At 42.5% G+C, this 13,750-nt stretch overlaps 1 protein-coding gene across 3 annotated transcripts in view; it reads left to right on the top strand.

Moving 5' to 3' along the window:
* LOC797658 overlaps window positions 1-13,750 on the top strand; it is a 49,262-nt gene that overhangs the window by 25,049 nt on the left and 10,463 nt on the right. For all 3 annotated transcript variants that reach the window (XR_015496584.1, XR_015496583.1, XM_087262435.1), the window contains exons 6-13: window positions 2,603-2,753; window positions 5,141-5,314; window positions 7,658-7,774; window positions 7,875-8,156; window positions 11,047-11,127; window positions 13,032-13,154; window positions 13,281-13,396; window positions 13,472-13,613. Coding sequence is in view for 1 of the 3 variants with exons in the window: in XM_087262435.1 (XP_087118561.1) it covers window positions 2,603-2,753; window positions 5,141-5,314; window positions 7,658-7,774; window positions 7,875-8,156; window positions 11,047-11,127; window positions 13,032-13,154; window positions 13,281-13,396; window positions 13,472-13,613 (1,186 nt within the window). In the remaining 2 variants the exon portion in view is untranslated. The remainder of the gene's footprint in view (window positions 1-2,602; window positions 2,754-5,140; window positions 5,315-7,657; window positions 7,775-7,874; window positions 8,157-11,046; window positions 11,128-13,031; window positions 13,155-13,280; window positions 13,397-13,471; window positions 13,614-13,750) is intronic.

Genomic DNA, 13,750 nt, shown 5'->3' with positions numbered 1-13,750 from the left:
CAGCCACAAGACTGACCAAAGTGTTGTACATAACACAAGACAAAATATAAGGTCACTTATAAAAACATGGAGGTAAGAGGGACAACAGAAGACATTTTAAAGGGCACCTCTGGTGAAAAATCTACTTTTCAAGCTGTTTGGTGTGTAGGTATAGTGTATAGAGCGTCAAATTGGGGTGATATACGTGATGTTTTGTAAACACATTTCGGGAGGAGCGTGCACAGAAGTTTCAGTATCGAATAGGTCATTGACAATTATCCCATCATCAAATCAGTTCTTGAACACACCCCTATATATACCAAAGCTGTCTTACCTGCAGCATCTCACGACTTCAGCACCCTCCACCACCCCGTCACCTCACCTCTTGCATTGCAGTCCCGGGGGGAGCGTTCTGGGGCCGGGCTAGATACTTCGCTCGAATCCCAACTCATCTTTGTTTTCTGATAAGGGGAGTAACTCGAGTTGGGGTGTCTCCTCGAGCTCAGAGCCCTCCCCCCGGACAGCACGCCAAATATGCTTTATACTTAAACGAATGCAAGTGCGAACTCGTGAAACACACACACAGTCCTTTTTTTTCCAATTTAACAACTTGAAAACGGTGGACCATTTTGAGCGGTTTTTAGGTCGACTGCAACTTGACGTAGGAGTGCGATTCCCTCCGCCCACCAATATTGATTGACAGCTGCGCACATTACCACATTTTCAGTTTGTTGTTTCACGTCCGCCATTTTCAGCGTGTGAAAAAAAACATTACAAACAGTACAAATGCCTATTTTACAACAAACATATTGCGTGAACACTTACGCTGTCTGTTGGTGCTCTAGATTTGCCCATTTCAAACCGATTAATTCATATTTTTGGAGCAAACATGCATTCACAATGGTATGAACCATTTTAGGGGTGGTCAAATGTATATTTGAGTTATCCATTATTTTTATTATTTTAATTGTGTGTGTGTGTGTGTGTGTGTCTGCGCCATGTGTGTGTGTTTCTGTGCTGTGTGTTTGTGCTGTGTGTGTGTGTTCTCGCTGTGTGTGCGTGAACTTTGTAAAGACATTGTGTGTGACTCATTGTTGCAACTCCACAAAAAATGCACCAAATACTGCTTGGTAAAGTTCTTACTGTAGTATTTCTCACAAACGTTAGTGAGATCTGCTTCCTGAGGCAGCCGAGGGCGGCGAGTGAGGCATGCTGCTGACAGACACATGGGAACGGTGGGCGGGGAGGACTCGCCTTAAAGGCGCAGTGCAAAAAAACAGCAACAACCTTTTCCCAGCTGTAATACAGACACTTCAAACATTCATTCATTCATTTTCTTGTCGGCTTAGTCCCTTTATTAATCCGGGGTTGCCACAGTGGAATGAACCGCCAACTTATCTAGCAAGTTTTTATGCAGCCCTTCCAGCCGAAACCCATCCCTGGGAAACATCCACACACACATTCACACACACACTCATACACTACGGACAATTTAGTCTACCCCAGTGGTTCTCAAACTAGTGGTACGCAGAGGAATCCATTATGTCTTATGTACTTGTGACATTTTTTTTTTAGAATTTATCAAAAATGGTTCATATATGAAAATGATGACATATAGCCTATGAGGTCCAAGCTACATTTCCGTTTTGATGAATAGGATACTATTGGTTAACACTGTACATTTAAGTAAAGCAGTTTTTTTTTTTTTTTTTTTTTTTTTACTTTTTAGAAACAGTAGCCTAGAATTTTTAATGAACTTATAAAAGCCCACTTTAAATTAATCAATAACATTTTATTTTGGTTTGTTTGTCTTTTTACAAATAAGCACAGTACAGTGTTAATGTTCAAACTATAATGTTTAAAGTGGCTGATAATGATACAAACTCTTAATAATAGTAGTTAATCTGCCACGTTTTTAAACTGTGCAGAGCTGTTGCTGTTTTACTGGGCCTGCTACGCTACGTATTTTTATACTGGTCATTATGGTGGTACTTGCAGAGAGATTTTTTTCTGAGGTGGTACTTGATAAAAAAAAAGTTTGAGAACCACTGGTCTACCCAATTCACCTGTACCGCATGTATTTGGACTGTGGGGGAAACCGTAGCACCCGGAGGAAACCCACGCGAAGGCATGGAGAACATGCAAACTCCACACAGAAACACCAACTGAGCCGAGGTTCGAACCAGCGACCCAGCGACCTTCTTGCTGTGAGGCGACAGCACTACCTACTGGGCCACTGCCTCGCCACTCTTCAAACACAGCTCTAATAAATACTCTGATGGGTGTTTTGAGCTGAAACTTTACAGACACATTCTGGGGTCACAAAACACTTATAATAAATATGAAAAAAGGGGTGACCTATGTGCCCTTTAAAGTTTTGTTATTGAACCAAAGTCAATCAAGAGCCTCTACCTTTGCAGCTTTCACATCTTATTTGTGCTTCCGCGCTTTGAAATCTTCTCAAATCAAATGGACTGAAATGAGTCATTGATGATAGTTTCTTTCTTCATATTTTTCCATGAATTACGCCCTGCTCTGGACTGTCATGTTCAGCATATTAGTCATCTGCCAGGAATAATAACCTCAGTCCTGTCTGAAATAACATATTGTTTTCCTGCTGCAGGCCCTCGTATAAATGGAAACGACAAGTCACCAAGAGAGTCCCATCCATGTCAAAAAGGAGGAAAATGTCTCTGTTGTTTGATCACCTGGACCCCTATGAGCTGGCCGAGCATCTGACCTACCTGGAGTACAAGTCCTTCTGCAAGATACTGGTGGGTTTGTTGCTACAACGTTCGTTTTTTTTGTTTGATTTTAGTCCTCTAAAAGCCCCAACAGTCAAAAAACATACATTTTCTCCATAGTGACACTGATTTTTATTGATTATACCTTTAAAGACAGACCTGTTGAGGTTGCTAATTGATTGTTAATCATTTCAAGAGGTCACACTTAGCTGATGATTGATTGTCAAGCATGTTTGGCATGCTGTCCCAAAGAGAGCTCCTTGAGCCCGGGGCTCCCTCCCGTTTGCAGGGTGAGAGGGGAGTTTGAGCTCAGGTTGGTCTCGAGAACTCCCCTGCACTCCCCAGACCGCACACCACACACCAGCTGATTGGTGGAGAGGAGACAGAGTGATGATATGCCAATCATGATATGGGGAGGGTTAGGAGGCCATGATGGACAGAGGCCAGTGGCAGATTTGGATGCTGGGGTTAAACCCCTACTCTCTTTCAAAGGACATCCTGGGATTTTTAACGACCACGTTGAGTCAGGACCTCGGTTTAACGTCTTATCCGAAAGACGGTGCTCACTGAGCAGTATAGAGTCCACGTCACTATACTGGGGCATTAGAACCCACACAGACCACAGGTTGAGCGCCCCCTCCAGGCCTCTCTAACACCACTTCCAGCAGCAACCTAGCTTTCCCATATGGTCTCCCATCCAGGTACTGACCGGGCGCAGCCCTGCTTAGCTTCAGTGGGCGACCATGTGAGAGTTGCAGAGAGCTGCCGGCCAATAATAGGAAGAATCACAGATAACTTTTGTCCAAATCACGTTTCACATCCAAAAACATGTCGTATTTCTTTTGTTATTAACTACATAACAAGAAAGAAGCCTTTAATGGAGTAGAAAATGTACATATTTGCTCACCTGGGTTTGAAGGGAGTTAGCAATCTCTCCTCAACTTTCTTTTTTTAACTTTAAAACGTCAAACCGACACGGGTGGGTCCAAATAAACGTGAAATGAGCGCTTTTAACTTCTCCCTCAACCTCCCGCTGGCCCTCAGGTACCCACACACAAGTGAATGCTGCTTGCTCATTGGTTGTAGGTGATCTCTGATGCTATTTTCAATCACAACTCATTTCACATGGAGCTGTGCAGCTGTCCAGCTGCGCTCTCATAGCGGGAAAATGAAAACAAAACCTTCACTGCAGCAAATTATAAAAAGTAACACTGACAACCCGTATCCCCAAACAATTCATGTTCTCCCGCTTGTCAACACAACATGGTGTCTCTCTGCTGTCTGAACACTGTGTCAGGTACAGTCTTTGCAAACACAAAAGAGCGCGCTGATTGGTTTGAACCAAGTCTTATGCTGTGCTCACACCAGACACGGAACGCGCGGATAAATCGCGCTATTCGTGCGTAAATAGCCGCGTGAACATTTGAGTTTACTCGCTTTATTTGCGCGTAAAATACGCTTTATTCGTGTGTTAAATTCACTTCAGATCAGATGCGGATTCGCGTGATGGGCAGGGCTTCTGTCGGCCCAGTGACTCTAGCTTCATAGCTAAATGGCTCACATGGATTTTATGAAGAAATAACTGTGTTTATGTGCTTTTATGAAGACTGAAAAACAGCGTTGATACGTTTAGGGCCGTGTCTGAGTCCACTACATCCTTTCAGAGGTGTATCCAGCTCATAAACTCCTCCAGAAACTGAACCTGGCTTATGGAGGCTTTCAGCGGTGCTTCTGACTGAGCCAAGCCCAGTTTGATGACTTGTTGTTGGTGAAAACCTCCTGATTGGTTACCGCGGCGTGAATGTCCGCTGAGGTTCAGATTTACGAACTCGAGTGATCTGCGCGAAACGCGTGTTAAGCGTGTCAAACGCGCAAAACGCTCAATTCGCTGCGCGCCATTCGCACTTATCGCGCCATTCGCGTAATTCACATCATTTGCACCGCCCCATTCGCGCATATTGCACCACAGGATGTCTATTCGCGCGTTTGCATTGACTTAAATCACTCGCGCTTGACGAGCGTTCCGCGTCTGGTGTGAACGCAGCATAACTCATGAATGAATGCAGCACAGTCAGAGACGTAATGAGGCACTCCCAGGTACAGACGTCCAGTCTACACACTGGAACACACGCTATTATCTCATGGCCGTGACGCAGCTTCAAAAATTCCTTTCAAACCGGAAGAACGAATTTGCTCGAAATAACGCAAAAACAACCAATTTTGTGTCAATATATGTGTCCTAATAGTGTTTATAGCAGTGTGGGACACATATACGACTGTCAACAGCTCAAAACATGTGTTCTGGTGTTTTGTGGCCCTTTAAGCAGCGGATGCCCTTCCAGCTGCAACCCATCACTGAGAAAAAAAGTGTTGCCATCGTTATTATAATTGCACTTTGTGTTTTCTGTGTGTTTCAGTTTCAGGATTACCACAGTTTTGTGATGCACGGCTGTACGGTGGATAACCCCATTCTGGAGAGGTTCATTACGCTCTTCAACAGCGTCTCGCAGTGGATTCAGCTGATGGTTCTGAGTAAACCCACCGCACCGCAGAGAGCCGCCGTGATCGCTCACTTCATACAGGTTGCAGAGGTCAGCAGTACTACTGATATGTACAGGTTTTTCCCCCTGATTGCAATTGTGCATAAGCTTTTTACGCCCCATTCACACGGGGTTTCATCGTTAACGCTTGACTGAAGGCGTGTCTGAAGTCGGGGCTGAAGCGATCGTCATAGCAGCGTCAGCCAATGAAATTCAGTCAGCATAAGCCACTGTCTAGCTGGTGTATTTGCATACAGCGATCTGATTGGCTGATGCATCAGTGCTTTAAAAGTTGAGCTAGTCCCAACTTCTGCAGCGAGCAACGCCTCTGAAGCGGCGCCAACGGATCCACAATGCAGTTCAGCAATGCCTGACATCACCCATTCAAAGTAAATGGGAAGCGTTGAAGCTGACGCCCTGTGTGAATGTGGCGTAGTGCTTGACCTATACATTATACATGTGCATGAAGGTACAATCTGTAGAGCTGGGAATTAACACCACTTAAACAGAACAGTTCTGTTCATTACTGTAGCTACAAAACATGTGAACGGGAACATTTCAGGCATTTTCAGGCAGTGGGTAGCACGATCGCCTCACAGCAAGAAGGATGATTCTCATTTCAGAATTGGGTGTACATTTCAGGCATACAGACACCTGAAGGAAAAAGGTGAAGGCCAAGACCTATAAAGCAAGAGTTTGCAATGTTGTAGACCTTTAGTTTGACGACAGCAAGTCGCATGTGACTTTCTTTCTCTTTGAATTTTTCAGCAGCGCAGCGGGGTCCGTCGCCCCCTGCTCCCGCTCCTCCTCATGATCCCTTGTTCTCTTCCTTCTTACGGGCCCTGAGCTCTTCCTCTTCCAAAATATCACTTCCTGCGCTTTATGTCTCTACTGTTCTACCACAATGTTTCCTGCTCAGTCCCTTTCCATATCTACCCTTGTGAGAAATAACCTTATGTTACTGTTACTACAGTACTATACAGTTGAAGTCAGAATTATTAGCCCTACTGTATATTTTATCCATAATTTCTGTTAAACATGTTTCTAATCATAATAGTTTTAATAACTCATTTTTAATAACTGATTTATTTTATCTTTACCGTGATGACAGCACATAATATTAGACTGGAAATTCTTCAAGACACTAGTATTCAGCTTAAAGTGACATTTAATGGCTTAACTAGGGTAATTAGGGTAAAGTTAGAGTAACTAGGCAAGTCATTGTATAACAGTGGTTTGTTCTGGAGACAATCCAAAACAAATATTGTTTAAGGGGACGAATAATATTGATCTTAAAATGGCTTTAAAAAAATTAAAAACTGCTTTATTCTAGCCGAAATAAAACAAATAAGACTTTTTCCAGAAGAAAAAATATTATCAGACATACTGTGAAAAATTCCTGAATCTGTTCAACATCATTTGGGAAACATTTGAGGAAGTAAAAAAAATATTGATTTTCACTTCAACTGTATATAAACACAATGTACTTAACCCAATGTTCTTACATAAGAGGAGGAGAAGGGGTGGAAGGGGGGATTCTTCAAGATGACTAAAGGTAAGATGCTTGGTTATTTATACTGGGTTAGGAATTGTTCGTACATTAGCTTGACTCGGGGCCAGCTGTGTCAATCATGAGCACGTGATCCTCTCGAAATTAGTTTATGAATAAACTTCACTAAGAACGACTACATGAAAAAACCTCACGAGTGGTGTTGTTGAGCGAGGCAGTGGTGCAGTAGGTAGTGCTGTCGCCTCACAGCAAGAAGGTCGCTGGGTCGAACCTCGGTTCAGTTGGCGTTTCTGTGTAGAGTTTGCATGTTCTCCCTGCCTTCGCGTGGGTTTCCTCCGGGTGCTCCGGTTTCCCCCACAGTCCAAAGACATATGGTGCAGGTGAATTGGGTAGGCTAAATTTTCCTTAGTGTGTGTGTGAATGTGTGTGTGGATGTTTCCCAGAGATGGGTTGCGGCTGGAAGGGCATCCGTTGCGTAAAAACTTGCTGGATAAGTTGGCGGTTCATTCCGCTGTGGCGACCCCGGATTAATAAAGGGACTAAGCCGACAAGAAAATGAATGAATGAGTGGTGTTGTTTTAGATGGTTTTAAATAACCAGCTTGATCTACCTTTAGTCATCTTGAAGAATCCCCCTTCCACCCCTCTCCTCCTCTTTTCTCTATAGGGCGGCACGGCGGCCCAGTGGCTAGCACTGTGGCCTCGCAGCAAGAATGCCTCCGTCTCGGGTCTTTACCCAGCCGGACAGCATTTCCGTGTGGAGTTCATGTTCTCCCCGTGCTTGCGTGGGTTTAAGTAAAGACTTAAGAGACTTAAGTAAATTAATCCAACAACAGACGTCATATATTGAGTGTATTTGCTACTATAATTCTGTTTTCCCTGTAGAAACTCCTACAGTTGCAGAACTTCAACACACTGATGGCGGTGGTCGGAGGACTCAGCAACAGCTCCATCTCCAGGCTGAAGGAGACACAGGCCAACATCAGCAGCGACACCAATAAGGTTTGAGTAAAATTAGCAGAATTATTCAAATGAAGTTCAGCCAAGTCAGTTTAACAGCTCCAGGCTAGAATGGGTTTACTTTTTCACATTTCTCCGTCAGGTGTTTAACAGTCTGCTGGACATGCTGACCTCTTCTGGAAACTACAGTCAGTACCGGCGCAGGTTCGCTGAATGCACTGGCTTTCGTTTCCCAATCCTGGCCGTCAGCCTGAAGGACCTGATAGCGGTTCATGTTGCGCTGTCGGACTGGACAGACGCGCAGAAGACTCAAGTCAACCTGACCAAAACACAGCAACTCTACGCCATCCTGCAGGAATTATCCCTCGTGCAGAGCAATCCTCCACACATTGAGGCCAACACAGACCTGCTCAATCTGCTCACTGTGAGTGTGTCTGTGTGTGGCCCTGCTGAAAAATCCAGCTGAAAACAGCCTAGGCTGGTTGGCTGGTTTTAGCTGGTCGACCAGGCTGGTTTTACAGGGGTTTTGGCCATTTCCAGGCTGGTTTCCAGCCATTTCCATTCTTAGCTGGTCAGGCTGGAAAATGAAGAGCCAAATCCAGCCAAAACCAGCTTGACCAGCCTGGTTTAAGCTGGATATGGCTGGTTTTGGCTGGACTCCCAGCTTGGCTAGGCTGGTCAAGCTGGTTTTAGCTGGTCATCTCCCAGCTTGACCAGATTAGACAGGCTGGTCGACCAGCTAAAACCAGCCAACCAGCCTGGATTTTTCAGCAGGGGTGTATGTGTGTGTGTGTTTGTGTGTGTGTGTCTCTGCGTTTTAGGGTGAAAAGGGTGCATGAGAAGGGTGCGTGACTTATTTTAAGGGACCGGGAGGGAAACAAGCAATTTTCGGGAGACTTGGGATATCTGGATATCCAGCGATCCAGCGGTACAACCTCGATAAAGATGTGCACTATTTGCACGATTTGCTATTTACATGACGTAAACTAAGTCTGTAAGTGGAAAAACTGAGCATTTCTCTAGCAAGAAAACAGTTAAACAGAGCATCGCCAGAATGAGAGATAAAGTATCATCATTATCTACTTTCACTTTCGCTCTCATGGATAGGGAAACCTCTTGTATGCACAGACATCCATTAGCCTATAAATAATTAATTTTGTTTGTTAAGTGCAAAGATTTGTTTCAAAGCTATTTCTAAATCTTTAATTTCCAGCAAACGAATAATTGAACAATAATAATGAAGTGTGCTCAAAGACCTGAGTTATATCCTAATACACATGCTGTGCCCCATATGGTGTAATACCTGCGGGTGGACAAATCTAAGCTTGTTTTTAATAAAACAAATATAAATATGGATATAATAAATAATACTGCTAATAATAATAACATTATACAAAAGCAAATTGAATGAACTGAAAAAGCCTCCCGAGATGAAGAAGACATGAAGGCAGTGTTTTTTATATTTATGTAGGCTAGAAAATAATATGTTTTGTAATATTTTAATCCTTTATATTTATATCCTACATATATCCTTATTATATCCTATATATATCCTTAATATTTTAATTCTTTTTTCATATGTAAAGATATTTGCGTATTGCTCTACATCTTGTGTGTATTGAGCAGTGTGTAAGTGAGGCGCACAACTAACGCGCTCTGCGCTGGACAATAGACCGGCTTTGTTTTGGTCTGTTGAAAAATCTATTACAGTTTCTCAAAATAGCAACACGCCAGCAATGCGCCTCAACACACCTCCTTTTTTAGAGCAGAACGCCTATGGGCACACATATAAGCGCAAATGCATTTGCTATTTAAACAGTGTGGCGGAAAACGTCAAAACGACTCTTGCGCCAAGCTGAAACTAGCAAACAACAATTGCCTCGCGGCTTGCGCCACATTGCGCCAGGTGTATGATAGGGCCCTAAGACGTATTAGTGTAAACGGGGCCTGAGTGTGTATTTTTTATGAGCGGGTATGCGACAGGGGTGGGGCAGGCTGGAGCATCGGCGATGCTGGCTCAGCATTGTTGTTGTCTATTGGCCATCGGCGATGGATGATGGCATCGTTTATCCACCCAACCCTAATTGGTTTGACTGCTGGACAATGATTAATTGTGATTGATCACATTTAGATTCAAATTACTTCCATGTAATTTTTACTTTAAATATTTTGACAAGATTTCCAGGAATAATAAGATGACAACTAATTTTTTAAGTCTAGTGGAATCAGCTTATGTAAACAGCAATAATCTTTTGGCTCTAATAGCTCACAGCCCACCTTTAGCACAAACGCATTAGAGAAAGAGTGTATTTGGGCAGTCAACTGTCTCAGTGTTCACACACAACTGTTGTTATGCTCTGTTGTTATATCCATACGCAACACAGACTTCGTTTCCAAAAACTTTTGCAAGAATTTGTTGCCATAGAAACAAGAACGGCTCTAAATAGAATCTTTGGAATGCGTACAGTAATCGCTGCATTCTGTTAATCTACCATGAGAATTCATATCTGATCAAAATCCAACCAGAAACTAAAGGGGCCAGAGAGACAACACATGCACACAGTAGGAAAGTGTTTCAAGAGTCTCTAAAGTTAGCATTAATTTTAGCCCATTTGACTTTATATTCTCAAGTTTTTGTAAGCAGTATCTTACATGATCCCCATATCTAGCCCAGGTTCATTTGACCCAGCCCACTTTTCCAAAAGAGGGCGGAGAGAAGAACCCCTAGGTGTCAGCATAGTGGTAAGTTTAAAAACAAGACTAACGTCTTATGCTAATGAGGGAGAGATGGTCACTAGTGGGCGGGGCTTTCCTCCTCTGATGACACGTACAAAGAGAGAATGTCAATCAAAGTGTCTCTGCAGACTGATTTCATCAAGTCTCATTATAAAGTATAAAATTAGTACCATTAGAGCACAGGTGTCAAACTCAGTTCCTGGAGGGCCGCAGCTCTGCACAGTTTAGTTCCAACCCTAATTAAACACACCTGATCAAACTTATTGAGTCCTTCAGGCTTGTTTGAAACCTACAGGCAAGTGTGTTGGAGCAGGGTTGGAACTAAACTGTGCAGGGCTTCGGCCCTCCAGGAATTGAGTTTGACACCCCTGCCCTAGAGGCTGAATATATTCACACACTGCGGCCACACAACAGAGTTTAAACCCCTTATAAACGTGATTTTTACGTATTTGGTGCTCTTTAATACAGGATAATTGTTACATAGAAATAAGAATCATTGATGTCTTTGTGAAACGTTATATTCATCATGCGTGCTCATTGAATGCTGTGACTGATTTCGGGTGTTGTTTTATATGTAGGTATCGCTGGATCAGTATCACACAGAAGAGGAGATTTATCAGCTCTCGTTACAGAGAGAACCCAGAGCTACAAAACCAGCGGTCAGTTTTACAGACACGACCATCAGAAAGTGCAGTGTATTCTGTGAAATATGACCCTGTACCATGAAACCAGTCATGAGTGTCAGCCTTTCCATTTAAATGCTGGAGCTATGCAAAAAATGAAGGTGCAAATATTGAAATATTGAGAAAATCAGTATAGAGCAGAATTTGTGCCAATATATAAAATGTGAACTCAAAATTGGATAGATAGATAGATAGATAGATAGATAGATAGATAGATAGATAGATAGATAGATAGATAGATAGATAGATAGATAGATAGATAGATAGATAGATAGATAGATAGATAGATAGATAGATAGATAGATAGATAGATAGATAGATAGATAGATAGATAGATAGATAGATAGATAGATAGATGGATAGATAGATAGATAGATAGATAGATAGATAGATAGATAGATGGATGGATGGATGGATGGATGGATGGATAGATAGACAGAAATATATAGATGGATGGACGGATGGAAGGAAGGAAAGAAGGATAAATGGATGGATGGATGGATGGATGGATGGATGGATGGTTGGATCGGCGGGATGGATGGATGGATGGATGGATGGATGGTTGGATCGGCGGGATGGATGGATGGATGGATGGATAGACATAGAAATATATAGATGGATGGACGGATGGAAGGAAGGAAAGAAGGATAAATGGATGGATGGATGGATGGATCGGCGGGATGGATGGATGGATGGATGGATGGATGGATGGATCAGCGGGATGGATGGATGGATGGATGGATGGATAGACATAGAAATATATATATGGATGGACGGATGGAAGGAAGGAAGGAAAGAAGGATAAATGGATGGATGGATGGACGGACAGACGGACGGATGGATGAATAGATAGATAGATAGATAGATAGATAGATAGATAGATAGATAGATAGATAGATAGATAGATAGATAGATAGATAGATAGATAGATAGATAGATAGATAGATAGATAGATGGATGGATCGGCGGGATGGATGGATGGATGGATGGATAGACATAGAAATATATAGATGGATGGATGGATGGAAGGAAGGAAAGAAGGATAAATGGATGGATGGATGGATGGATCGGCGGGATGGATGGATGGATGGATGGATGGATGGATGGATGGATAGACATAGAAATATATATATGGATGGACGGATGGAAGGAAGGAAGGAAAGAAGGATAAATGGATGGATGGATGGATGGATGGATGGATGGATGGATGGATGGATGGATGGATGGATGGACAGACGGACGGATGGATGAATAGATAGATAGATAGATAGATAGATGGATGGATGGATGGACGGACGGACGGACGGACAGACAGACAGACAGACAGACAGACAGACAGACAGACAGACAGACAGACAGACAGACAGACAGACAGACAGACAGACAGACAGACAGACAGACAGACAGACAGATAGATAGATAGATAGATAGATAGATAGATAGATAGATAGATAGATAGATAGATAGATAGATAGATAGATAGATAGATAGATAGATAGATAGATAGATAGATAGATGGACAGATCGATTGACATTAATGCTTCTTTTTGTCAGCTGTACTTAGCGTTGGTTTCAGGAATTCCCATGGAGAGTAATGTAAATTGACCCATAGTGCCATCTGCTGTCATCATCATGACGGATGATGAAGATAAATCATGATCTTTACTTAATATAATAATAAGGATGTTGATTAATAAGGATATAGCAGTGCAATATAACACTGTTTTGTGGTCCAGGGTCACAATAGTATAAAAAACCCATATAATATACTGTATAAACTCCCATTTAAATGAAAACTACATAATAATGCCTCATAATAATGCCTCATAATAGTGCCTCTGATTTATGTTTTTTATTTATTGATCCATTTTTTGGCTCAGAACTCAAGCTCTACCTCCAGCCCAGCTCCTAAAAAACTTTCAATAATAGATGACTGGGCAGCGTCGGTCAAACCCAAAGCTGATCCTGCAATCATCAGCAAACACATCGAGAAGATGGTGGATGTAAGAGAAAACTAATCCTCATCAATACTGTATACTGCATTAATTTAATTATGTCCATTCACACACCCATGCCGCATGTATAAAGATCCATGCAGGTGAAACCCTGCTTTTACTGTGTTTTCACAGTCTGTGTTCAAGAATTTCGACACAAACGGTGACGGCTTCATCTCACGGGAAGAGTTTGAGTGCATCAGGAATAACTTTCCTTATTTAAGCAAGTTTGGAGAACTCGATACAAATCAGTAAGTGCCATCACACAGTTCAAGTCAGAATTATTGACTACAACACTTCACATGTTCTGTATCTCTGTTTATCAGGGATGGAAAGATCAGCAGGGAGGAGATGATAGATTATTTTATGAAGGCCAGTTCTTTGCTTAATTGCAAGATGGGCTTCATACACACCTTCATAGAGACCACATATGTGAAGCCCACCTTCTGCGATCACTGCACCGGCTTTGTAAGTAGCAGATGCTCATGCATTCATGAGGAAACGGATTCATAACTTGTTAGTGTTTTTAAAAATGAGCAGTTTCATTAGGCTATCTACTGGATGTTGTGTATTGTTTGTTGTACCCCAGTCCCTTCTATTGTGTG

This window comes from Danio rerio, chromosome 7 (assembly GCF_052040795.2).
Source record: "Danio rerio strain M-AB ecotype USA chromosome 7, GRCz13ab, whole genome shotgun sequence".
Lineage (NCBI taxonomy): Eukaryota > Metazoa > Chordata > Actinopteri > Cypriniformes > Danionidae > Danio > Danio rerio.
The sequence above is the reverse complement of the archived record's forward strand: the minus strand, read 5'-3'. Positions and strand labels throughout refer to the sequence as shown.